The 27,994-nt window shown below is 40.0% G+C and overlaps 1 protein-coding gene across 3 annotated transcripts; it reads left to right on the top strand.

Annotated features, from left to right (window-relative positions):
- Positions 1-31: 31 nt before the first annotated feature.
- gdap1 (ganglioside induced differentiation associated protein 1) lies at positions 32-27,946 on the top strand. Of its 3 annotated transcripts, none has more exons than XM_048528529.2 (6): positions 32-235; positions 11,202-11,391; positions 17,579-17,752; positions 21,158-21,252; positions 22,194-22,308; positions 26,954-27,946. In XM_048528529.2, exons 1-6 carry the CDS (start codon positions 71-73, stop codon positions 27,295-27,297), a joined length of 1,083 nt encoding a protein of 360 aa, XP_048384486.1. In that variant the 5' UTR covers positions 32-70; the 3' UTR covers positions 27,298-27,946. The 3 variants fall into 3 exon arrangements, with proteins under 3 accessions (XP_048384486.1, XP_048384485.1, XP_048384487.1); XM_048528528.2 differs by having other exon boundaries at positions 11,202-11,394; XM_048528530.2 differs by lacking the exons at positions 32-235; positions 11,202-11,391 and adding an exon at positions 17,065-17,159.
- The last annotated feature ends 48 nt before the right edge of the window (positions 27,947-27,994 follow it).

The following is a 27,994-nucleotide window of genomic DNA, read 5'->3' as shown; positions in this document are numbered from 1 at the left end:
AACTACATTACCCAGCACGCTTCGGGTTTACGGGAGCCGGGTGGTGTCTTCGGTGGTAGGTGTCGGGGCGATGGCGGCTGCTCAGGGGGAGCCGGCTGGTGGTGAAAGATGTCGAGAGATGGAGGTGCGAAGGTCACAAGAAGGGGATGGGGCACTGCAGGTGGTTCCCAAACCCGAGAACACTCGCGAAAAAATGGTTCTGTACCATTGGTCGCAGTCTTTCTCTTCACAGAAGGTGAGATTGTTTCGGATAAGGCGGAGTGAACGGAGAGGCAGGAGCGGCTGCAGGCTGGACCAGGCCAAGACATCCTTCGCAAACCATCCCCTTCCTTTACATTTCTACTGGGGAGCATGGCAAACAGTGACAAGTGCTTCCCTGCCCTACAATGTGGGGAGATCGACCTGTTATTTTTATATTGTAAAAAACATACCTTACTCATAAATTATCTATAAGTATGAAAGGTCCAAATAAATTCAGTATAGACTTTGCAGAAAACACAGTGGTATTTGAGATAAGTGTGGACCTGGAGGAAGACAATAGGCCAGACAGCATCAAAGGAGCAGGAAAGTTGACGTTTTGGATCGGGACTCTTCTTCAGAAATGGGGAGGGGGAAGTGAGCTCTAAAATAAATAGAGGAGGGGTGGGGCTGGGGTAGGTAGATGGAATATAGCTGCGGGAGGGGGAGATTGGTCAGTGAAGTGGGAGGAGTTGGTTGGTGGGACAGAAGTTGGACAGTTCGGAGGAAGATCACTGGACCCTGAAACGTTAACTCTGTTTTCTCCTTCACAGATGCTGCCAGACCTGCTGAGCTTTTCCAGCAACTTTTTTTTTGTTCCTGATTTACAGCATCCGCAGTTCTTTTGGTTTTTATTTGACAAGATGGACAGGTTGTGTCAGGTGTCAAGGAGGTGAAGATGAGAGGGAGGGTTGGTCATGGGATGAGGCTGGGGGTGGGGAGATTTTTGAAACTGGTACAGTCCACATTGACAGCATTGGGTTGTAGGCTCCCAAGGTGGAATATGAGGAACAGTGTCTCATATTTTGAGCTTTATGTTATGGTGTGCTCTCAAATTACAAATTGACTGCTCAATAGGCAGATATGGGAGGGTGTCTGATTATGTTAAACTGCTTTAGAACTATGATTTCTGAACTGTTGTTATTACTTACCCTCGCAGTGTGTCAATTTATATATTGTCTAAAATGGCTGAACATGATACAAAAGGTGCATTTTAAATGGTTCAGCTGAACTAATGCATTCGAACTACTTTGCCTGGTTAATGTGATAACTTTGTTTGAACATAGGTGCATCACATTTGGTGTGATTGACAATAGTTTGAGTCAGAAATAATTGGAATATTAAAGCATTATGGCATTTTTGTGCACTCCACAATTGAATGAACAAAACTGTTTCCAGCCTACGCTAAGATTATCTATTTCCACAGGGGCATCTTTGCTCTGACTGAAACTTTTATTCATTCTTTGCCAAGTTTAGACTGAATTATTCCAATGACCTGTCCTCCATGAACACCTATGCGTGCAGAGCAATGTATATTCTACCCTGAACTGAATGTCTGTTCTGTTGTCAGTGACTTCCACTGGCTCATGTTCTACATCTCATTGCATTAAAAACTACTCATTCTCATCTAGAATCCCTAACAGTGTGAAAACAGGCCATTTGGCCCAACAAGTTCATACCATCCCACCCAGACTCACCCCCTACCTTTTCCGTGTAATTCCCACATCTAATCGACCTAACTTACACACCCCTGGTTACTACAGGCAATTTATCATGGCCAATCCACCTAACCTGCACATCTTTGGACTGTGGAAGAAATCAGAGCATGCGGCAGAAACACTTGCAGACGTGGGGAGAATGTGCAAACTCCATACAGACAGTCAGCCGAGGGTGGAATTGAACCCAGCTCCCTGATGCTGTGATGCAGCAGTGCTAACCACTGAACCACTGTGCCTTCATGGCCTTCCTGAATCCAATACTTTAAAGTATTTTCAAAGTCTTTTATTTGCTTGTCTAGTCATCTTTCAGTCCTCTGATTCTCTCTTTTTTAAAATATATAAATTCCCTTCCTTTATATGTCCTGTGGTCGATCCGGTATTGGTATTAACTGTGCTTTTGCCAGATTCCTAGGTGTATGCATCGGTTTGTTCCTGTACTAATGTTTGTCTCCAAGATACTTGTACCTTTCAATGCCATCCTCCATTTGTGAAACCCTGTGTGTGATTTACTTTGTTAACTCTATATGAAGGCAAGATAAAAACAAAAATTGCACATACTTAAAATCATAAATAAAACCTGCTGGCAATACTAAGCAAGTGTGGCAGCAACTGTGGGGGTGGGGAGGGGGAGAGAGAGACTTAGGTTTTCAAGTCAACTATGCTTCTTCAGAATTGAAGTATGCAAATTGTGTATATTTTGGTAAAATGCTACTTGATGCGTTGATGTTCAGAAATAGGAAAACTCTGAACTGCTTACCTAAATTGAGGAAGCATTTGGCATGGACTTCTGATCTCTTGGTCATAGGGAGCTTTTCTGACTCCATCTAATTGCTTTGCACTGGAGAGGGGTGCTGAAATCCAGAAGGAACCAGACTCTTCTTGAGATCTCAAAACTCCTTCCCTAAGGGAGGTAACATGGAAACACAGATAATGGGAACTGCAGATGCTGGAGAATCCAAGATAATAAAGTGTGAGGCTGGATGAACACAGCAGGCCAAGCAGCATCTCAGGAGCACAAAAACTGACGTTTCGGGCCTAGGATGAAGGGTCTAGGCCTAAAACGTCAGCTTTTGTGCTCCTGAGATGCTGTTTGGCCTGCTGTGTTCATCCAGCTTCACACTTTATTAACATGGAAACACAGGCACCTTTGGACCTACTTGTGGTTGAGGTTAATAGACACAAGGAGTTGACCTCTGCCACTATCTTCTGATCCCTTTCTGATCCCTTGAAGCTCATATCTGGTCAGGAGGCTTGGCATCTTAGGAATCTGTTGTGAGTGATAGGTTGCCTAGCTTCTTCAGGCATAAAGCCGTGTAATTGTGAATGAGGGACTCCTTCAAGGAAGTGCACTGTTTCTGGTGATCCTGTTGACTCAGTAGTTTGGAAAAGGATGCTGAGACCTTCAATATGTGTGGGAGCACAAAGAGCAGATTGCGGGATTGTTGTTGACCAAATGGTGTAAAGAACTGTTTTGCTGGAATAAACTGATCAGCCTATCCCTGAACCATGTTATATGCCATTGCCTAATTTTTTTTAAAAAGTCATGCAATGCAAACCTGATGAATTAAAATGAGAAAATATCAGTTAAATCCACCATTTGATTACTTCATTCACATTGCCCCATAGAGATGCCTTATAGACCACATGGGATGAGATTACCGTTTTTGGGAGCTATTGGTCTAGAATGTGTACTTCATGGTCTATTGAGAAAACCATTCCAAATACTGAACACCTGAATTTGGTTCCTACTAATATGTTTTGTTTGAAAAAAAGTATTAACAGTATGAAAAATGTGAAGGGTCCAATGAGTGTACAAGGGATTTGCTGGAATTGAACTTTTTTTGGGAAGCCTGGAGAAACTGGACTGCATCACTTTGGAGCAGAGACATTTATGGTGCATTTTGCTAGAGGAGGGAAAGTGAAATTATTGTCAGATGCCTTTTTTAATGTAATTGTACCAGCCTCTTCCACCTCCTCTGGCAGCTCATTCCATATGCACACCACCTTGTACGTGATAAAAAGTTGCCCCTCAGGTCCTCCTTAAATCTTTCTGCTCTCAATTCAAATCTATGCTTTCTAGTTTTGGACACTCTCACCCTGGGAAAATAGTCCCATCCTATTCAACCTCTCCCTCTCGCTCAAACCCTCCAGCTGTGGCAACAGTCTTGAAATCTCTGAGCCCTTTTGGTTTTTAGAGCTAAAGGGATCACGTACAGGGAGAAAGAAGGAACAGGGTACTGAGTTGGATGAGCAGATGCGATCATATTGAATGGCAGAGCAGAGTCAAATGGCCGACTCCTGCTCCTATTTTCTTTGTTTCTGTCAGTCCTCAACCATCTAAATTTCTAAATAAGTTTGTGCAAGCATTCCTCATAACTCACCCTTTTCAGATCCAGCAAATCTGCACTTCACTTTTTCAAGACTAATATATCCTTTCTGATATGGGATGGCCCAAGATAAAGACAGTACTTTGGATAGGACTGAAGTTTCTGCGACTATTTACCCTTTGTAGTCCAGCCACTTAAGATTAAAGCCAGCATGCCAGTTGTCTTAAATGTCTTTTGTACCAATGAATCTCCTTATTAAAAGGTATAAACATGGCCACCAAATCTTTCTGAAGCTTCACAACTGTTACAGGTACCCCAGAAATCTGCATTTTCTAAGAAGAAAACAACGCACATCCTACATTAGCAAAATCTTTCCTGACAGGATATGTCCCAGTTTCCAACATGGAAATATCATGGCCTGCACACCATTCAACCAGCTAAATTTGTACTATTCTTTCTAACTCTTAGCCCTGCTTACAGCCAGGAGGGCATTCTAAGCTTTGAAGCTGTAAATTGGCACAGCATTAATTGAGTTCTTCCTATTGCTTGTGGGGAATTCCTTATGATCAAGTGTTCCATTAAATATCCCTGTGGCTTATCCACTGCAAAGGGCATGTGGGGCTGTTTTGTCATGAATGTCGATTTTTCAATTGAAGTGACTGGAAAGGGATCAGCTATGCAAGTCTTTTCTGACCTTTTGCTGTCACTTCTTCTACCCTTTGCGCTTCCCCTGCCCCCTAACCCACAGATGTCAGTGGTTATGACGATTTTGTTGTCTTTGCTTGACATCAGCATAACTGAAACCAAACTGATCTACCAACGCTTGAGACCTTCCTGCTCAGTTTGTCTCTCTACAGCATCAGGTGGAGTCTCTTTTGCCCATGGCTGAACCTGAATTTAAAAGTGCCCTTAATCGGAAATGGCCTGGCCTCACTATTCATGCCTTGGTTAAGAGCAGTTCCACCTCTTCACTAGTGCAAGCGGAAACCCCACAGACCAAGAATTTCAGGGTTACCAGTTTTTTAAAACCATGACTGATGTTTTGCTTAACAGGATGTGCTGTGCTGGTGCTTAATATTTTCTGTCCTGTAGCAGGGCCCCAGTCAAAGTGTTATTTTTTTTCCAGAAAATTGTCTGTACTCCACCACACTTAGATAATTTTTGTTTTTTGTTCTTGAGGAAGTGGAAGTTGTTGCTAAAATTGGAATTTCTTGCCCAAGCCTCGTTGTCCTTATGGTGGCGGGTTTTCTTGAATTTTGTCTCTGGTTGTCTGCGTGACTTGATAGGATATTTCAGAAGGCAGTTAAATATTAACTATATTATTGCCTTCCTGGTGATAAAAGCATTAGTGTCATAAACTATAACTGCATCTGTAGCTTAACGCACAATGCAATCAATGAATTATCCTGCACAAAAAAAAAACACTCAGCCCATTGGGTTAATGCCAGCTCTTGTGAAAGAGCTATTAGGTGAGTTTCAGATCCAGCTACCACAGCTGTCCAATAATTATTCTTTATCAATATGAATACCATTCACTTTTGAGATTCTCCTTGGACCTTCTTTCCCACCCTTTTTCTGAAATTGTTTTCCAGATCATTATTACAAAACAAAATAAATTCTCCTCATCCCTCTTCTGATTCATTTTTTAATATAATAGTTAGGTCTGTAAGACATTTGAGACCATGAAGGAGATGGTGTGGCCATTTGTAGGATAATTCCATTTTATTTGAAAAAGGAGTTTGATAAGCTATAGATCACCATTTGATTTCTGGTTGTGTGCAAAATAAGTGAACCTCCATTGGAGGAGCTGTGAACCTAAGTTATTGTTAGGTTGCAGTGTGGTGATAATATAAATGTCTTCATGTTGATGTAGGATGTTGCTGAAGTTTGGTTTGGTTATGGTGTCTTACATAGTTCAGTGATGCAGCTGGTATTAACTATTAAGCTTAACATGTGAATAGTGACCTCTGGGGCAGCTGTTACCAAAGGAATTAATAGGGACTCCAAGTTGGGTGAGGAAAATTTATGTGGAAATTAAAAGAAAACGGCAGATTTAATCTCAAGTCTTGGTCTATTACCTGATGTCATGATCAAAAGAGTTATACCATTGTAGATTTTTGTATAAGTATCTAATAACTCTAACCAGATACAAACTAAAATAAAATGGCTGGTACTAAACATCTGATGACACAGTTGTAGCTCTGAATGGATCAGAGCGATCATGTTCAGGTTTGCAGACAGACAGTGGAGGTTGAGAATTTGTGCAATGGAGAGCATATCAGATGGGAGGAAGAACTTCAAAGGGATCATAATTGACTTCCTTGCTTTGTGGAACCCTTGATTCATCAAAATTAACGTACAACTATTTCCAGCTGAGCGCTGTCAAAAAATCTGATGAAGACCTGTCAATGTGCCAAAATTTCAGAGGGTGGCTTTGAGCAAAGGAGCACAAAGAAAGCCATCAGAGTAGCTGGATGTGTTAACCTCTTGGCTTTAAGATCAAGGAACTCCGCAGCAGGCCCCACTAATATACTATTGAGACATATTGGGATTTTCTTCTTGTAAGCATTCTTTAATTTTATCAGTACTTATTTTAATCTTGGTAACTGCCGCTTCTTGTTAAAACTTTACCTCTAAGCAACTTGGAATAAACTTATTGTTAACCAGCTTAAGCCAAAATCTGATGTTCTATTTGCAGTTGATTTATCCAAATTGAAAGGAGGGTAAACGAACAAAATTAACAGCTCACTGACCATGTTAGGCATGTCTGATGGCCATAACACTCATTTAGGCATTTATTTCAGATCTAAATAAAGAACTCTGCAGAAAGCATAAATTCTGAGCAAAAATAAAATTCAGACCTTTTATAAATAAATAGCAAATGGTGGAATACTTTGAGATTGAGGATTGTAGTTAGAATATGCATTTAGCTGGAATTAACTTTTTCATTATGCAAAGAACTCTATTCTGAGAATATTATTAATTACCTTAAAAGTTTATACCAGTGTCTGACACACAGTTTAATGAAACAAACTAATTCATGACTCGGAGGCCTAGATTAATATTCAAATCCCACTGTGACAGTTTGCATGATTTGTTTTTGTATCTGTTTAAATTTAAACAATGTGTTACCCTTAATTGTAACCTTGAAGCTATCATTTGTTTAAGCTTTCTTTTAAAAAAGAATCAATTAGCTCAATAATACTTTTTTAAATTCACTTTTGGTATGTGGGTGTTCCTGGCTGGCCAGCATTTTTTTTGCCTACTTCCAGTTGCCACAGCGCTGTTAAGAGTCAACCACATTGCTGTTGGCCTGGAGTAACATGCAGGCCAGACTAGGTAACGATGGCATATTTCCTTCCCTGAAAGAAATTAGTGAACCAGATGACTTTTTCCAACAATTCACAATAGTTTTATGGCCATCAGTAGATTCTTGATTTCAGATATTTACTTTTTATGGAATTCAAATTCCACCGGCTACAGAGGTGGGATTGGAACCCGGGTCCCCAGAACATTAGTGGAGATTCTGGATTAATAGTCTGGTTTCTCCTGGAATATTGTGTGCATATCTAGTTGCCCTTTTATCGGAAGGATATTATTAAATTAGAATGGGTTCAAAAAAGATTTACCAGGATGTTTCAGATATAGTAGGAACTGCAGATGCTGGAGAATCTGGGATAGCCAGGTGTAGAGCTGGACGAACACAGCAGGCTGAGTGGGAAACCTCAATTTTCTGAAGAAGGGTCCAGGCTCAAAACGTCAGCTTTCCTGCTCCTCTGATGCTGTGTTAGGCCTGCTGTGTTCATCCAGCTCTACACCTTGTTATCTCTTTTACCAGGATGTTGCCAGGATTGGAGGGTTTGAGATATAAAAGTAGACTGGAAAAGTTGGGATTTTCTTCCTGGAGTATAGGAGTGAGTTGAGGGGTGACCTTAGAGGTTTATGGAATAATGAGAGGTATAGAAAAGGTGAATGACAAGGTTCTTTTTCTCAGAAGGGGGGTGAAGTACTAACTATGAGATATATTTTTAAGGTAAGAGGAGAAAGATTTTAAAAAGGATCAAGAGGCATATTTCAGTGGTTCACGTGTGAAATGACCTGCCAAAGAAAGCAGTGGATGCAAGTACTCGTTACAAAGTTTAAAAGACATTTGATTAAGGTTGTGACTAGGTCAGGTTTAGAGGTATGGGCTGAGTGTAGGCAGGTGGAATTAGTTTAGTTTGGGAACGTGGTCAGCATGGACTGTTTGGACTGTTGCTATGCTATATGACTCTGACTCTATAACTCTATAATACCACTAGGCCATTGACTCCCTAATTACATTAGTGAACCAGATATGTTTTTCTGACAGTTGACACTGAATTCATTCTCATTATTTGACTCAATGCCAGAATTTTATTGAATTCAAATTCCACCATTTGCCGTCTGGGATTCTAACCTAATCCCCAGGTCATGGCCTGGGTCTCTGAATTAATGGTCCAGCCTTAATATGACTAGGCCTTTGCCTCCTTAGATAAAGAACTGAATTCCTGAGGTGAGAAGAGAAACACTGTCCCTGACATTAAAACAGCAACTTACCAGGTATGGCATTCAGGACCCAGAATATAATCAAAATTAATGAGGGATGCTCTGAATTCATACCTGACTCAAAGGAGAACTGTTGGAGACCAGCCCCAGGGCATTGTTATAAGAGTTCCCAGGATAGATATTTTTCTCATGTTATACACCTCTGTAGTAGGTGGGGCTTGAACCTGGGCCTCCTGACTAAGAAGTGGGCAGTCTACCACTGTACTGTAAGAATCCAGTTGCTCAGGAAATATATTTTTTATCTCCACCATCAGGTAAACATCAATTGAATATATATACACAAAGCCTGTTAAGAGCAGTGCTAACCTCAAATAGTGAGAGGTTGGTGGTGTAGGAGGTAAGGGAAGAGATTAAATAAAAATGAGGTTGGAGGGGGAAATAAAACGTTGTATCCCTCCCCCCTCCCCATAGTATGCAGGCTTTGAGAACATTGAATTTCTCAGGATAATGCCATAAACTCAACCATCTTCAACTGCTCCACCAGAGACCTTACCTCCAGCAAACAGTCAGAAGTGCAGATGTTTGGTGATTGCTGTGTTCAAACCTATTTTGCACTTCCTTAAACTGAAGTAGTTCATGTCTGCATTACGGATGCAAATAATATTGTTTTAAAAAGTACTTGTTTAAATTATTAAAGTTCTGTTGGTTCTCTGAAAAGAGATCTAATATCCTTGTTCTGGTTGTGTAGTTTAATTTATATCCACCAAAGATGGAAAAGAGCCATAGATAAATCTGGGGAATCAACAGTAGCAATGGTTTACATAATATCCTGAAACATTGCAAATGTTTTTTCCAAAAAAGCCACTTTTCTATGGCATTTTTCCAATCTGTTTTAAACATTAGTTGCAACACATTTAATAGTAAGACCAATTCTTATTGATGATCATTGATGAGCCTGCATGCAATTTGTGCAGCATTCAGAATTGGATTTATATTTGGCAAGTACCAATCATGTCACAGAATGCTTAGGCAATTACCATTTCCAGTAAGAGCGTTAGACCATCCCTGTTGAAATTCAGTGGCATTACTAATAGGTTCTCCACAATCAAGATCCTAGAGGGTCATGACTGACCAGACATTTCCTTGCATCAGCCAAAGAGATTTGTGGCTCTAAGATAGGTCAGAGATTGAAAACTCAGCAGCTAATGTATCTCCTAGCTTCCTCCAATACCATCATGTACAAGGCACAATTCTGTAGTGTGATGGTATATTTTCCACTGGTCTAGATGAATGCAGCTCCAAGAACATAAAATTCTGCTTGATCAGCACCCTTTTACTCCAGTGTCAAAAGTTCAATGCATCTGTGTACCATCTTTAAGATTAACCACTCAACTCACTGAGTCTTACGGCAGCACCTCCCAAATTTGTGACCACCTATAAGAACAAGATGCTAGGGCTAATGCAGCATGGGAACTTAGGTGGCTATATCTGAAATAATTCCTTTCTTGCCTTTGAGTTAAAGTTGTGGAATAAAAGTACAATCATAAACAAAATGCAGCTCAGTAGTTAGCACTGCTGTCTAACAGCACCAAGGATCTGGTCTTCTAGTCTTGGGTGAATTTGCACGTTCTCCCTGCGTCTGTGTGTGTTTCTTTATGTCGTCCAAAGATGTGCAGGTTAATTGGCCATGCTAAATTGCCCATAGTATTCAGGGATGTGTAGGTTAGGTGGATTAGCCAAATGCAGAAAATGAGGGATTTTGGGTGGGATGCTCTTTGGAGAGTGATTGTGGACTTGTTGGGCCGATTGTCCTGTTTCCACATTGTAGGGATTCGATTCGCGTTTAAAGAAGACCACGAGTACAAAGAGAAATGGTCAATAAATGCTGGTCTTTGTAGTAGAACCCTCCTGTGAATGAATAAATGGAAAAAACTGAGGAAGGATGGGTGGTATGGAGTGATTTAAGATGTGAGAATGTAAAATTTTGTCTTGGTGCTTGAAGAGCTGTAGAACCTGGTCAGGATGAGATGTCTGTTGTGTGTGACTTTGTTCAGTTGAAGATGTGAACAGTAGAGTTCTTCATGATCGCAAGTTGGTAGAGATGGGATGCTGCATAGAAGGATATAAGACAATGTAAGCCTGTGATTCTTAAAGATGGTGATCATGTTTTAAGCAGTAGCTAGGTGTTGGAGATTTGCGGAAGTCTAAGAATGTTTTGTAATATAACAGAATAATTGGGAGGCAGGAATATTGCTGTAAACTCAATTGTGGCTGTGGATATTTGGACTTAATCTGAGATGTTGACCAGGTTATGTCCTGGTTTTCAGGATAGAGATGTAGGTGGCAGCAGGAATAAGATGGTTTTGCTTTTATCAATGTCACTTCTAAGTGGATTTCATGCTTTCTTTTGAAAACACTTGCTCTCATGTCTGCTTTTAGACAGAAAAGTCATGTAATATTTCTTTTCATTATGAAAGCTAGTTAATAAAGATAGAAGTCAAGTGCATCTATAGGATAACAAAATCAGTGAAATTGCTTTAGGTATATGAAATAATGTGAAAGGATTTAAAAAGTGACATGATGTTGATGATATTTATTTTCTGCATTTCAGGTTCGTTTGGTTATTGCAGAAAAGGGTCTAAAATGTGAAGAGTATGATGTTAACCTACCATTGAGTGAACACAATGAACCTTGGTTTATGCGTTTGAACCCAGCAGGAGAGGTGCCTGTGCTAATTCATGGCGATAACATTATCTGTGAATCCACTCAGATCATTGACTACTTGGAGAACACCTTTGAAGGTGGTAATATCATGTTCCAGTGAAGCGCTATATTTCTGTTAGAATATAACAATATTATATATCATATAATGAAATATATAGCAAAACACTATTATACTTCTGAATGTCTGTGTTTTGGTGTAGATGTCATTTTTAAAGCATGATATGAATAAAAGGCTAGATTTGGTGAATTCATATAGCCCAAGTACCTACCGCTCCACTCTTAGCTGATTTCTTTTTCCCCTTCTCTGGTTTTCTCTTCTAACTTGTCAACGTGGTTTACCTTGAGGGCTCCTACAGTGAGTCTTGACAGGTTGTTTAATTATGGAGATATCAGGATCAAACATATCTAATGTCTGCCTGAGCTTTGCACATGCAGATAATGAACTTGACTTCGGTGTAAACTGGATAATAGAATTGTGCAACCTTAGCCTCACTCTTAGTTTGACCTATCTTAGTGGCAAGACGAGTCTAAATGGCTGGAATTGGTTCTAGTTACAGTGGGTGACCAGGACAAAGTGAAGTAGGAAGCAAGAGGCTAGTTAGCATAATATTTGTCACAAGGAAGGTGCTAAAATCAGTTAATAAGGAGGTTGTAGCAGGAGACTTACAAATGAGGTGTAATCAGGTAGAGTCAACATGAGTTTGTGAAAAAGTATTCCTGTTCCCTATTTGAAATCATTTTATTTGAAAAAGATATAGAATTGCCTTGAAAGTAGCTCAGACAAGGTTCATTTGCAGGATGAAGAATTTTTGGAATCATAGAATCCAACCATATAGAAAAGGCACCTTTGGCCCATCTGCTCTGATTTTAAAATAATATCTATTCTAATGCTACACTCATCCTACTTTCCAGCATTTGGCCCGTAGCCTTGAATATTATGACATTTCAAATGCTCATCCAAGTATGATGCAAGTTTTTCTACGTCAAGTGCCTTCCCAGATTCTCACCATCCTCTGGGTGAAGAAAGGTTTCCTCAAAACCTCTCAAAAACCTTTTGTATAAGCCTTTGACCTTAAAATTATGCCTCCTTGTTATTGACCCTTCAACTAAGGGGATCAGTTGTTTTCTATCAACCCTGTCCCATATCCCTCAATTTTGCATACCTTCAACAGGTACCCCTTAGCTTTCTCTGTCCTAAAGAAAATAAACCAAGCTTATCCAGCCTATCTGTAGCAAAACGGTTCCATCCCAGGCAACATCCTGGTGAAGATCCTCTGCACTGCCTCCAGTGCAATCATTTACTTCCTATAGTGCCATGCTTGGAACTGCACATAGTTCTTCAGCTGTGGTGTAACCAAATCTTGTACAGTTGCAACATAACCTCGCTACTCTTATCATCAATGGCACAACTTAGAAAGGCAAGTGTCTCGCGTGCTGTCTTAACTACCCTATTAAACAGTCCTGCCACCTTCAGGGATCTGTGGACAAGTACCTCAAGCTGCTTCTGTTTCTTTTGAGCTTCGTCATGCCCAGCCATTCATAGAGTACTCCTTTGACTTGTTACTACTTCCAAAGTCGTTCACTTCATAATAATTAGGGTTAAATTCCATCTTCCACTAATCTACTCATTTGATCAACCTGTCCATATCCTTTTATAACCAAAGACCACCTTCCTCATGATTAACAACCTGGCCGATCTTAGTATCAACTGCAAACTTACTACATTTCATGTACGTTTTCTCCCACAAACAATAAAAGACCTAACACTGATTCCTGTGGGATGCCATTGGGCACTGGTGTCTCACATAATCAGTCTTCTACCATCACTGTTTTCAATCACTAAGTCAATTTTGAATCCAACTTGCAAGTTACCCTGGATCCCATGAGTTTTTAACCTTCTTTCACCCTCCCTATTGGATCTTGTCAAAGGCTTTCCTGAAATCCATATAAACTACATCAACTGCACAACCCTCATCTACACACCTGTTGCCACCACTTCTGAAAAATTCAATCAAATCTGTTAGGCTTGATCTCCCTCTGACAAAGTCATACTGATTGTGTGAAGATTAATTCTCTCCTTCATAATTTTTCCAGTAGTTTCCCTAACACTGACATGAAACCTCACATGTCTATAATTCCTTTGTTTATCCATTATATCCTTCTTGAAAAGTGAAACTACATTAGTTGTTCTGCACACAACATCCTGTCTCATGCTTTCTACAGTGCTCCAGCAAAGCTCAGCATAAGCTGGAAGAACAGCCCCTTGTTTTTCACTTAGGGACCCTGCAGCCTTCTGGATTCAATATCGATTTCAATAACTTTAGGGCTTGAACTGTTCTAAGTCCCAGTCCCACCCCCAATACCAGGCCTTCTGCTCACATTGTCTGCTATTACATACAACCCATTGTTAGCCACTAACAGTCTCCGTTAACAGCTATTTACCCTCCCAGCCAGATCGTTATCCACTCCTTCGTCTGTCCAGCTGTCCATTTCTCTGGGCTGTATCCCCACCTATAATCATCTCCTTACCCCTTGCCCCACCCTATCTTCTGCATAAAAATGACATTTTCCTGGCTACAAAGATAATGGGAACTGCAGATGCTGGAGAATCCAAGATAACAAAGTGTGGGGCTGGATGAACACAGCAGGCCAAGCAGCATCTTGGGAGCACAAAAGCTGACATTTTGGGCCTAGACCCTTCATCAGAAAAAGGGTCTGATGAAGTGTCTAGGCCCGAAACATCAGCTTTTGTGCTCCTAAGATGCTGCTTAGCCTGCTGTGTTCATCCAGTTTCACACTTTGTTTTCCTGGCTACCATCAGTTCTGAGAAGAGGTCACTGGATCTGAAATGTTAACTCTGAGTTCTCTTCACAGATGCTGCCAGACCTGCTGAACTTTTGCAGCAATTTCTGTTTTTTTGTTTCAATTTTACAGCATCCACAGTTTGTTTTTCAGTTATCCTCCAGTCCTCTGGCACCTATGAACAGGGAGAAGTTAAGAATTTGTATCAGAGCCCCTGTAATTTCTTCTCACCTCTCACAGCAGCCAGGACTGACCCTGGACATGGGTGATTTTTCCACTTTAACCCTCAGCAAAATCTTCAATACGTCCTCTCTACCTATGTCAAACTGTACAAGAATCTGACAGCCCCTTTTCCTGAATTCTGTACCTACGATCTCTCCTCTAAAGTTGACGACAGAAGTGAAGCACTAGTTTAACACCGTACTAGTGTCCTTCACAGGAGCCTAGCCTGCACAGATTGCCTCCTTGGTCACTAATGTCCCTAATCTTTCCCTGGTTATCCTCTTTCCTGTTAATATATTTATAGAGAATTTTGGGATTCTCCCTAATCTTACCCTCTTATGTTTTCTCATGCTGTCCCTTTGCCCTCCTAATTGTTTTTGTAAGTGCCCCCCTGCACTTCCTGTACTCCACTTGGAGCTCCATTGATTTGCTTCCTTCGTTTCTGTTAACTTTTTTTCTTTTTCTTTTTGTCCTGTCCTGTCTATTCGGAGAATTCTCTGGGATTATTGCTCCCATATTTCACCCTTGGGGAAGCATGTTGGGCCTGTACTCTTGCCAATTCCATTTTGAACACCTGCGACTGTTCTGTGGATTTACCCAGAGGAAGCTGTTCTTTGTCTACTTTGGCTGGATCCTACCTGATTTTAATAAAATCTACCTTCCCACAATCCAAATACATTTTTTTATTTTTTGCTATCTTTTTTTTCCTTTATCCATAATAAACTTTTAACCTGTAGCGTGTTGTGATTATTATTACTAAAATGCTGTCTCACTGACACCTTAAACACCTGTTGGCTTTGTTCTCCAGCACTGGAGAAGGTCCATGGTTGATATGAAAAGCTGTCCTGAATATATTTCAAGACGTCTGCCTCCTCGAAGTCCTTTAAACCATAACTATCCCAATTATTGTTGGAAAGTTGAAATTCCCTAATATAATTACTTTATTATTGTTTTACACACCTCAGTAAATTGTCTACAAAAATGTTCCTCTATTGACTGTTAACTATTTGGGGCTTGAGAATAAACACCCACCAGGACAATTCTGTCCTTTTTTTTTAAATTCCTAACTCTACCCCCAAAAAAGCTGCATTTGAAACCCTTTACAAGATATCATTCCTCCTTAGTAACATTAGTGTGGAATTCTCCCTCAATGTAGTGGAAACTGGATGTTTAATTTAATTGAGACTGAGTTAGATTTTTGTTTTAAACAATGGAGTATGGGTTGTGTGTGGGTATGAAAGTGAAGCTAAAGACCACAGCTACTTCAGACATTATCTTATTGCATTGTCGAACAGGCTGGAAGGGCTGAAGAACTGACTCTTGCTGCTGTGTTCTATGCATCCATATTTTGCAGCCCTGGTAGTGGCTTTCCCATCTGAACTGCATGAAATTACAGTGATTGTGGCAACCTGCCTTAATCCTTGGGCAGGACTGACTAGCACAATAGTTTGTGATTGATTCAAGCGCTTTTTAATAACTTGACCAGCAGAAGTGTTTTTGAAAAATAAATCTAGCTGGTAAAAGCAGGCACAAATTGCAGAACCTATTTTGTGTAAATAAGTGAGAATCTGGAACGCAAATGTTGTTGAGCTGTATGTCGATGGCTTGTCTTATGGAAGCTTTATAGAATTAGCAGTTGATTCAAATACAGAGTACAGCACCCCCTGCTGTAATAATGTGAATTTTTAATTTTATCCTTAACGGCTTTCCTGAATTAAATTGCTAAGTGCTGAATGCAAGTTTTGTGGAATGTGTGCATTCCTGTTAACACAATAGTGACTATTAAACAAGTGAAGAATCAGCAAATTCTGACTTGCAACTTTTTATCAGATGTAATTTCAATCCCAAAACTAAAAATATTGGTTTCAGAATGAAATGATCAATTGCATTACCGTTGTAGAAGATGTCATGAACATGTAGGAGATATTTTTGAGACTTGTGAAACAGTATAATATGTCTTGCATAATTGCAGAAAGCAGGGACCAAACCAAATAAAACATTTTTTGGTTTCTTATTCTTTGTATGTACAAAAATAATTCTGCCCAAGAGTGGAAAATTTTCCCCATTTTCATATTGAGTTGAGCATTTATAAATCATTGATTTTTTGAGTAAATTTATAAATTTCTTTTTCTTTACAGTTATTCATTAATTACATCAAATCATACTGTTTTTGAACTATTTCTTCTATTCACTTATCTCTCTAGTATGTGAATATTGAGGCCATAGATGTAATGCACCTACTGTCAACTAACTCAGAATGGACTAGGAATAGTTCTAGGACTTTGAGATCCTAATCAATCAAGATAATGCACTGTCATTTACTGTGTGCATTTAAGCACTAAGTTCTGCACTATAATATGCATGGTTTTAACCAGCAAATTGTCAAGAAAATTTCCGTAATCACTTTTAAACAGGAGGTCGTCATACCCATGCAAAGTGTAGAATTTGAGTTATATTTTTATCAAATCTCAATTGGACAGTTTAGCATCATTGAGAGTGGTCATCTGTGCTGCTGTGGAAAAGAAAACTTGTAGGTTTCTATGATTTTTGTTGTTTTAAGTTGAACATAAATGGGAAATAGGTCTGAGTAAATGTGCTTTACCTAGTAGAATTTTAAGTATTTTGTTTCATGTTTGACAAAGTTTGTTTTCTCCATTTTCATATTAAGTTGAGCATTTATAAATCATTGATTTCTTGAGTTTATACATTTGTCTTTTTCTTTACAGTTATTCATTTGTTACATCAAATCATTCTGATTTTGAACTTATATACAATATGTAGACCTAGCAGACTCCACAGCTGGAATGTTTCGGTTTCTGAGGTAACACGTTCTGCGATACATTTGTAGCATTCGGTTTCAATGTCCAACAAATTACTTATGGAAATTAGAATGTACTTGGTATCAAATGCAGTCCTCAGGCATTTTAAAAATCAGACTGAGATATTGCCATATTCAAAATAAATGGCTTAATGCCCCTTAAGTAGTGACTAGGGAATTTCATTCTTGTTTATTTATTATTAGCATAGTGTGCGAACAATTTTGGTACTGGAATTTAGAAAATGCAAGCAAGGTTTATTCTTGTACCGCTGTATTTTGATGCATAAAATCTTACCTATGTTTTCTTTGGAGGTGAAGTGCCAATTTAAAACAAAATTAAATGCACATAAAGCAGTCAGTTTACTTTTCTGAGCAGCTTGACTGCTTTTGATAAAAATGCCCTTCGTGTATTTTACTTCTAGAAAACATCCCCAAATTGATGCCAGAAGAAGGAAGTCTGTATTATCCACGAGTACAGCATTATCGAGAGCTGCTAGACTCTCTCCCCATAGATGCCTATACCCATGGTTGTATCCTTCACCCAGAGTTAACTTTGGACTCCATGATTCCTGCATATGCGACCACAAGAATTCGCAGTAAGTAAAATTATCAAACAGAATTATGTTAGTTGAAATTTGTTTCTTTATATTGTGATCTCAGTTGACTGAATTTTCAGCCAACTTTACAATTTTACATTTCTCTAATTATATTTTCTGGAGCTCCCATCATGCTGTTGTTTATTCTGTTGTGGGGGTCATTTGGTTAAATGGCTATTTTATGATGTCAAGCGGCATGGGTTCAATTGCTGAGGTTACCATGAAGGACTCCCCTTAACCCTTACCCTCAACTGAGGTGTAGTGGCCCTCCAGTTAAATTATCACCAGTCATCTTTCTTTAATGAAAGAGTAGCCCTATGGTCTTCAGGCTGTGGTGACTTCTGCTCTTTGTGCTGTGTCTTAAAGCCCAAACAAGCTAAGTAAAGTTAGTATGCTGGTAAACACCTCGCTCTTTTTGCAGACATCAAAGAGACATATTTTGAAGGTTACAATAAGTGATACAGTATACCAACATTGCAGAAGCAGTTATTTAGGATTGTTGCAAATTCAAAATATGTGGCTTAATTTAAGGTGATACTCACATTTACATACCATATAAAAATGAGCTGTGTTAGAAGTAGAATTACCTCCTACTGCAAAGCAGTGTGATAACTATTTAACATAGGTACAAAAGTACATTATCCCAGGGTACCTACTGTTTTGGTACATGTTGTAAAGGTATGTATTTCATTAATTTTTTTGTCTTGAACACATGAAGATAATTTGCAAAAAATAAAATGTAAAGGGGAGATAACATTCTGTTTTTTATCAGAAGAGGGTCCTGATTGGTAGAAGTATTGCCATGGAGAATGTACCAGTTTGTTGATGATGGATAGTTAATTACAAAGCTTTGATAAAATGTCCTTTTAGCGTAGAGTTAAAATATTGAGTACATCAGTAATATAGCTCCGGGTATATAAATTTCTTTCTAAGTGTTTAGTTCTTTAGATATTTTGCAGTTTGAAATGATTGGAATGTTGCCCATTGTAGATGCTGATAAAAGTCAGACCATTCAGCCGAAATTGACCAATCCATTCTGTAATAATCTATTGTCACAGACTTATACAACATCCAATTGTTTATGCTTTCTCGGTGGTAACTACAATTTAATGAATATTCTTATTTGCCTTCACTCTAAATGGCAAAGTTTTAGAATCTTAAACAGCACAGAGAATGGCCACTTGACCACACAGCTTCATTTTGGGTCCCTTATTGTTTGTGGTATGTATTAATGATCTTAAATTTAAATGTGGGAGGCTTGATTAGAAAATTTGCAGATGACTCCAAAATTGGCTGGGTAGTTGATAATCAGTAGGGTGCCTGGGATGATATCAGTAGTTTGATTGAATACGAGAAAAATTGCAAATGGAATTCATTCCTGAAGGGCAAGGTTATGCATTTGAAGAGTTCAACAAGTTATTTTAAAGACGATTAATGTAAGTACATTGAATAGGATAAAGGAAGTGACTGATCTTGGAGTGCAGACCACAGGTCCTCTAAGGTGGCAGGGCAGCTAGATAAGACGGTAAAGACAGCATATTGAATACTTGCCTTCATTGGGTGATGTATCAAAAAGAAGATCAGGAATGTAATGTTGAAAGCGAATAACAGCGTACTTGAATCATACTTGAAGTTTTGTATAGACTTATGGTCATCACATTACAGGAAAGCCGTAGTTACTTTAATGGGAATACAAAGTTTATAAAATTGCAATTTTCAAGCTGAGAAACAGATATAAGGAAAGATTTGATAGACTAGGGTCGGTTTCCTTAGAACGGGATAAAGACAGGTGATTTATTTCAGGTGTACAGCATAATGGGGGCTTGGATAAAGTGGACGGGAAAGACACGTTTCTGCTGGAGGAGATGTTACTTACGAGGGAATTCAGACTTAAGATGATTGATCTATGGAATAAAGGGGACATGAAAATTCTTTTTAGAGGATCGTGGGTTTTTGGCATTCACTGCCCAGTGTGGCAGTTGAGGTGAAAAACCTCAAATCGTTTAAGAGGAGCCTGGATTTGCACACAGTGATTGAATCAGCAAGGCTTCAGATGAGGGGCTAGTACTTGGGTGGCTACTATAGATATGATAGGCTGAATGGTCTCTTTCTGTGTTGTAACTTTTCTATGATTCTGTGGGTACTGAGAGTCTATCAGCACCAGATAAACTGCGACAGTTCAAGGAGACAGCTTGCCAACTTCCTTGAGGGGAAATCTGAGATGAGCAGTAGTGTTTGATGTTGCCAGTGACCTTGCATCTCATACTAAGACGGAGCTGTATTTCATTTTTCTTGATTTGGTGTGCAGCAATGTAAATAATTAGTTGGACAATTGTATCAGTGATAATGGGAACTGCGGATGTTGGAGAATCCAAGATAACACAGTGTGAAGTTGGATGAACACAGGCCAAGCAGCATCTCAGGAGCACAAAAGCTGACGTTTTGGGCCTAGACCCTTCATCAGAGAGGGGGATGGGGAGAGGGAACTGGAATAAATAGGGAGGGGGGGGAAGGCAGACCAAAGATGTAGAGAAAAGAAGATAGGTGGAGAGGAGAGTATAGGTGAGGAGGTAGGGAGGGGATAGGTCAGTTCGGGGAAGATGACAGGTCAAGGAGGCGGGATGAGGTAGTAGGTAGGAATTGGAGGTGTGGCTTGAGGTGGGATGAAGGGATAGGTGAGAGGAAGAACAGGTTAGGTAAGTGGAGACAGGCTGGGCTGGTTTTGGAATGCAGTGCGGGGAGGGGATGAGCTGGGCTGGTTTTGTGATGCAGTGGCGGGGAGGGGAAGAACTGGGCTGGTAAAACCAGCCCATTTCTTCCCCTCCCCCCGCCACTGCATCACAAAACCCAGCCCAGCCTGTCTCCGCTTCCCTAACCTGTTCTTCCTCTCACCCATCCCTTCCTCCCACCTCAAGCCGCACCTCCATTTCCTACCTATTACCTCATCCCGCCTCCTTGACGTGTCCGTCTTCCCTAGACTGACCTATCCCCTCCCTAGCTCTTCACCTATACTCCCCTCTCCACCTATCTTCTTTTCTCTCCATCTTCGGTCCGCCTCCCACTCTCTCCCTATTTATTCCAGTTCCCTCTCCCCATCCCCCTCTCTGATGAAGGGTCTAGGCCTGAAACGTCAGCTTTTGTGCTCCTTTAGTTGGACAATTGTGCTGTGTCTTAAAGCCCAAACAAGCTAAGTAAAGTTAGTGTGCTGGTAAACGCCTCACTCTTTCTGCAGACATCAAAGAGACACATTTTGAAAGTTACAATAAGTGGTACAGTATCACTGGATAATTAGTTGTTACGACTTCAAAACTCGGAATCTCAAGTATTGAACTTGAATCCCCCTCCCTTCTGAATTCCAATCCATTTACCACTCCAAATGTAACGTGCCATTTCATTTACACTCAGGCCAAATTGGAAACACTGAGTCTGAATTAAAAAAACTTGCTGAAGAGCACCCAGACCTACGTGAAGCATATTTAGCAAAACAGAAGCAAATTAAGGTAAGACTAAAACTTTAAGCTTATTTTACTTCATTAAAATGTATTTCTAAATTGTGAAATTATGTGCAAAAAACAGTGACATGAAATCAATTCGATTTCTAGTTCAGACAATACAAAGCAGCAAATGTGCCGTGGAGAACTTCTACAAAATTATGAATTTAAAATAACTTGCCCTGAGTATAATCATTGATTACATGCCCAATATAAAACAAAACATAGGATCTAGTCAACATGTCTGGCAGCATTTGTGAACAGAGAAACAGTGTTAAATGTTACATGTCATTGGCGTAGCACATCGGGTATAATGGGGCTTGATTTGCGGAACTGTCACAAAAGTTAAGATTTTAAGAACTGCACAGCCATTCTTCAACATTTCATGGCTTTTAAAAAAGTTCTCTTCTAATTTCAATCCGACATCAAAAATACAAGCAAAGTCTTGACGTAATAATCTTTTGAGCCCATAATGATTCATCATTCAGGTTTGGCTACTTTGCTTTATGACTTTCCAAGTGAGACCACAAAAATCCTTATTCTTTTATAGCGTGCTACTACTTTAATTTTTGTCAGTACAGCCTAGCTTGTAACATTTTCGGTGATTATTTAATCTGAATAGTGATGAAGTTTTATTCTCATAACTGCATTCACAATATGGTCCCCATCCCTAATGCACCAGAAAATCTTTTGAAATTTAAGATTTTACTTGTGCATTTATTGTACATCGTTGGACTGACCTGTGTCTGCAGGCTGTGGGTCAAATGCAGGAACTTTGCAGATGTAATGTTTTCCGCAAATGTGATATTTGTTCCACATTATTCCCTGAGGTTTACCATAGGGTTTCCACTGATCTCTTGCATATATTAAGAAGCAAAACATTATTCACCCTTAACTTCTCTGCTATATAAATCACATTCCCAATTTTTAATTGATTGTTTTATCTTTAGTCAAAAATACGGGACCATGATAATGTAACCTACTTGAAAAAAATATTCCGTGAGTTGGAAAATGTTCTTGATCAAGTGGAGACTGAGCTACAGCGAAGGATTGAGGAAACACCAGGTTTGCATTTGATCATTTCTTTTCCGTAAGACTATGATATAGGAGCAAAAGTAGACCAATCAGTAAGAACATGTTGTGGTTAGTTGGCTCGCCGAGCTGGTTTGTTGTTGTTCTCAGACTTTTCGTTACCCTACTGGGTAACATCATCAGTGCAGCCTTTGATGAAGTGCTGTTGTCGGAGCATCGGAGGCTACACTGATGATGTTACCCAGCAGGGTAACGAAGCGTCTGCAGAACAACAGCGAACCAGTTTGGTGACCCAACCAGCCACAACGTCCAAAAGCCGGGCTACAAATCTACTCCAAAATCTTAGTAAGAGTTTGGCTGATTTGATAATCTTGAACTCCACTTTCCTGTCTTTTCCTCGTAACTGTTTGATTACCTTACTGAATAAAAATCTTGCAGTTTTGTAAATACTTTGACCTCAACAGCCAACTGTGCTAGGGAATTCCACAGATTCACTCTTCAAGGGAGGAAGAAGTTCCTTTTCATCTTTGTTACATGTATGACCTATTATTCTGAGATTGTCATTTGATCCTGGACTCTCCCAAAAGCGGAAGCGACCGTTCTGCATCTAACTTGTCAAATCTCCTAAGGATCTTGAATATTGCTGTAAGGTCACCTTTCACTCTTCAAAACTCCACTGAGTGCCACCCAACCAATGCGACCTTTCCTGAAAACAGTCTCTCCATTCCTAGGGTCAACCTAGTGAACCTTGACTACCTCCATTACCAAAATATCAATCATTGGATAAGTGGCCTAAGACTGTTCACAGCATTTCTAGCTGTGGTGTAACAGGTGCCTTGTAAAGTTTTAACAAGGCTTTCCCATTTTTATACTCCATTCCTTTTGCAATTAAGACCAATATTCTGTTTACTTTCCCTGTTACCTGTTGAACTTGGATGATAACTTTTTGTGATATATGCACAAGGATTTCCAAATCTTGCTGTGCTGTAGCTTTTTGTTGTCTTTCTCTATTTAAATAGCATTAATTTGCTTACTGTCTGTACATTTTGGTTAATGTAATCTCCTCCAGACTGAACAATCATAGTGCAAACGTTTCAAACTGCTCAGCATTTTTCAGGATTTTTAGAAGTCGATGTGTGGCAGACCATTGACTATACTCTGACCTGACTTGAGGTGGTGGGCTGTCCAAACTCTGCTGTGGTGGCAGCCTTCCCAGGAATGATTTTGGGAGTTCAGGCCTAGAGTAGGCCTGTAGAGGTGTGTCGTAGGCCTGAGGGGAAAAGGACAGCTCTGAAAGTACCAGAGAGAGGGAGGTGGCCGGGGTGGGGTGGGGTAGTGTCAAGGCAGGGCAGGTGGCAAGTGGGGACCTTCAGAAGGCTATTCAGGAATAAAAGAATGCCAGTCTGCAGATCTCATCAATATCCTCCTTCCTACTACCACTGTAGAATTCCTACAGTGTGGAAACAGTCCCTTCGGCCCAACAAGTCCACGTTGACCCTCTCGGCATCCCACCCAGACCCATTCCCCCTATAACCCACCTAATCTACACATTCCTGAACACCACAGGCAATTTAACATGCCAATCCACCTAACCTGCATATTTTTGGACTGTGGGAGGAAACCGGAGTGCCCGGAGGAAACCCACACAGACATGAGAATGGGCAAGGTCCACACAGTCACCTGAGGGTGGAAGTGAACCTGGTTGCCTGGTGCTGTGAGGCAGCAGTGCTAACCACTGAGCTGCTGTCCTGTCTTGTTAGCACCCCATCTCAAAAAAGAAGGTAGAGAGAAAACAAGGAATTATAGACTGGTGAGCTTAAAATCGATAGTGAGGAATGTTCTCAAATCCATTGTCAAGGATTTTATAGCAGAGCATTTATGAAGCAGTGGCAGGATCAGATGGTGTCAGCATGGATTTATGAAGGGGAAGTCATGCTTGACAAATCTGTTGGAATTCTAATGAAGATGTAACTAGTAGAGTTGACAAGGGAGAGCCAGTCGATGTAGTATATTTCAGAAAGCGTTTGACAAAAGTCCCACAAGAGATTGATATGCAAGATTTAAAGTGCATGGGTTTGGGGGAAGTGTATTGAGATGAATAGGAAACTGGTTGGCAGAGAGGAAACAAAGAACAGGAGTTAAAGGTAACAAAGTGTTAAGACTTAAATGCTGCTTGGCCTGCTGTGTTCATCCAGCTCCACACTTTGTTATCTCGTATTGTCCAGCATCTGCAGTTCCCATTTTCTCTGATAGGAATTAATAAGCCCTTTATAAATTGGCAGGCAGTAACTACAGGGGTGCCACAGGGATCAGTGCTGGGAGCCCAGCTATTCACTATTATATATTAATGATTTGGATGAGAAAACAAAATGTAAAGTCTGTAGATGATACCAAGTTGGGTGGGAGGGTGATCTGTGATGAGAATGCAGAGATTCTTCAGCATGATCTGGACAGGTTGGGTGAGTGGGCAAATCAATGGCAGATGTGGTATAATTTGGATAAATGTGAGGTTATTCACTTGAGATGCAATAACAAGAAGGCAGTTTGCTACCGGAATAACTGACTGTAAATTGTGAGAGGGGAGTGTGCAGCTGGACCTGGGTGTCCTTGTGCACCAGTCACTGAAGGTGAGCATATAGGTGCAGCAGGCGGTAAAGAAGGCAAATGGTATATTGGCCTTCATTGCGAGAGGTTTTGAGTACAGGAGCAGTGAAGTGTTGTTGCAGTTATATGGGGCCTTGGTGAGACCACACCTAGAATATTGTGTGCAGTTTTGGTCTCCTTTTCTGAGGAAGGATGCTGTTGCTCTTGAGGGAAAGCAGCAAAGGTTTACCAGGCTGATTCTGGGGTTGCTGGGTCTGATGTATGAAGAGAGATTGACTAGGTTGGGATTGTTTTTGCTCGAGCTTGGACGAATGAGTCGTATCTCATAGAGACTTCTAAAATTCTAACAAGGCTGGGCAGGGTGGATGTTTCCGATGGTGTGTGTTTACAGAACCCGAGGTTACACTCTGAGGATTCGGGATGATTTAGGACAGAGATGAGGAGACATTTCTTTACCCAAAGAGTCGTGAGAATGTGGAATTCATCACCTCAGGAAGTAGTTGATGCCAAAACATTGAATGTATTCAAGAGACAATTTGATACAGCACTTGGGGCAAATGGGATCAAAGGTTATGGGGAGAAAGCAGGATTAGGCTATTGAGTTGGATGATTAGCCATGATCGTGAAGAATGGGAGAGCAGGCTCAAAGGGCCGAATGGCTGCCTTCTGCTCCAATCTTCTAAGTTTCTATCTCCTTTCCTTTAAACAGTTTTTCCCTTGCTTCAAGACTTGTTAAACTACTTTTGGAAATTACTACCTCCTGCCTGGAGAATTTATATTAGTTCATACTCTCTAACTTTAGAATGCTCCAATTTGAAGGCATGGAAGAGAAAATACCATTAGTACATTTGTCCAACCATGTGTTGTCCTCTTAGTCAATAATACAATTACATAAACAGTGCTCGTAATCTGTTCCAACTCAGCATGGTGATCTGGTCTTGGGAACCAAAAGAGAGAAAATTATCAGTTAGAGTCATGGAGAATCATAGAGCTGTACAGCATGGAAACAGACCCTTCAGTCCAACTTGTCCATGCTGAGCAAATATCCTAACTTAATCTGGTCCCATTTGGCCCATATCCCTCTAAACTGTTCCTATTCATATACCGATCCAGATGCTCTTCAAATGTTGTAATTGTACTAGCATCCTCCACTTCCTTTGGTAGCTTGTTCCATACATGCACCACCCTCTGTGTGAAAAAGTTGCCCCTTTGGTCCCTTTTAAGTCTATTCCCTCTCACTTTAAACCTCTGCCATCTAGTTTTGGATTCCCCTATCTTGGGGAAAAGACCTTTGTCTTTTTATCCTACCCATATCCCACGTGATTTTATAAATGTCTATGAGGTCACCTCACTGACTCCAACGCTCCAGAGAAAATTGTCCCAGTGTATTCAGCCTCTCCGTATAGCACAAACAGTCCAACCCTGACATCATTCTTGTAAATCTTTTCTGAACCCTTTCAAGTTTTGCAACATCCTTCCTGTGGCAGGGAAACCAGAATTGAATGCAATATTCCAGAAGTGACCTAACCAATGTCCTGTACACCCATGACTTGACCTCTCAACTCTTGTACTTAATACATTGACCAATAAAGGCAAGCATACCAAACACCACCTTCACTATCCTGTGTACCTGCTACTCCACTTTGAAAAAACTATGAACCAGCACTCCAAGATCTCTTTGTTCAACAACACTCCCCAGGGCCTTACCATGAAGTGTATAAATCTTGTCCTGATTTGATGGTTCCAAAGTGCAGCACCTCACAATTGTCTAAATTAAACTTTGTCTGACACTCCTTGACCTGTTGGCCCATCTGATCAAGATCCTGTCGAATTCTGAGGTACCCTTCTTCGTTGTCCGCTACACCTAAGAACTGTGCCTGTTTACTTGATTTAAAGAACATTCAAGACTAAATTTGGGAGAACTTTGCTTTATCGATGAGAACCTTTACCAAAAAGATGATTTGCTGTCTTTGGAGCAGCTTTCTTGGTCTTCTAATAATTGTTTCAAAAAAATAAAACTTGCATAATACAGCCTTTAATTGAAATACTGATTGTTTTGTTTTTGTTTAAGCAGATGAAGGACTTCAGCCATGGCTGTGTGGTGACTTCTTCAGTCTTGCAGATGTGTCTCTCAGTGTGACGTTGCATCGACTAAAGTTTCTTGGACTTGCCAGAAAATATTGGGGAAATGGAAAACGGCCAAATTTAGAATCATATTATGATCGTGTGTTACAGCAGAGGACTTTTCGAAAGGTTTTGGGAAATGTGAACAACATTTTAGTGTCAGCAGTACTACCTACTGCTTTCCGGGTTGCTAAAAAACGTGCTCCCTCCTTTTTGGGGGCTAGTTTTATTGTAAGTCTGCTGGGAGGAATAGGGTACTTAGCCTTCTTATTCCTTAAAAAGAGACTTTCGTAAATTTTTGTTGGTATGAACTTGCTCAAATTCTTGGTAAATAAAATTATAGAAGACCTGTGACATCTAGCACTATGTTGCAGTTATCTAGTAAAAATATAATGGAATAGAGACATTGCAGTAACTTGTTTGCTGTAGTAACAAAATTTACTGTCACTATTTTATTTTCAAACAGTAAGATTGTAATTTGTGGAAAGTTTAAATGAACATCTACACAACAGTTTATTTATTATAGAACTCCAAATAGGTTCACTTTTGTATATGTAGCCAATTTCAGATAATAAACTGTGAACTGGCAAAACTCCACTATTTAATGGTTACTGCACATTAACAATTCTACAATGCACTGAAAAGACAGGAACTAAATGTGAGTCACTTGGGTTCAAAAGTTAGTCAAAAATCTACTCTCCAACCTACATGTATCCAAATTCTACGCATGGCTTTTTTTCTGTCTAGCTTTTGATATTATGTCCTTTTAATGTATTTTGTGGACATCAACCTTCTATAATCTTTTTTGAGGGTGTGTGCACTGTATTGGTTTTATAGTTTTTGTTTTTGTTCGTTTATTAGTTGGTTTGTTAGTTAATTTGAGAATACAGTTTCTATATCAAATAGTCATTGAATAAAAGTTTCAAGCAAACAATTTACCTACTTCCTAATCTGGAGATCCTTGACTGACTTTAAAATAACTTACTAGAAG

This window comes from Stegostoma tigrinum, chromosome 5 (genome assembly GCF_030684315.1).
Source record: "Stegostoma tigrinum isolate sSteTig4 chromosome 5, sSteTig4.hap1, whole genome shotgun sequence".
Taxonomy (NCBI): domain Eukaryota; kingdom Metazoa; phylum Chordata; class Chondrichthyes; order Orectolobiformes; family Stegostomatidae; genus Stegostoma; species Stegostoma tigrinum.
This window is presented reverse-complemented; position numbering and strand designations above follow the sequence as displayed.

Excerpts from the sequence above, each read along its gene's own strand:
- gdap1 (XM_048528528.2), top strand. The coding sequence starts at position 71 with ATGGCGGCTGCTCAGGGGGAGCCGGCTGGTGGTGAAAGATGTCGAGAG. Across the intron at positions 11,395-17,578 it reads GGAGAACACCTTTGAAGGTG|AAAACATCCCCAAATTGATG; the intron begins GTAATATCATGT and ends TTTTACTTCTAG. Across the intron at positions 22,309-26,953 it reads AAGGATTGAGGAAACACCAG|ATGAAGGACTTCAGCCATGG; the intron begins GTTTGCATTTGA and ends TTGTTTAAGCAG.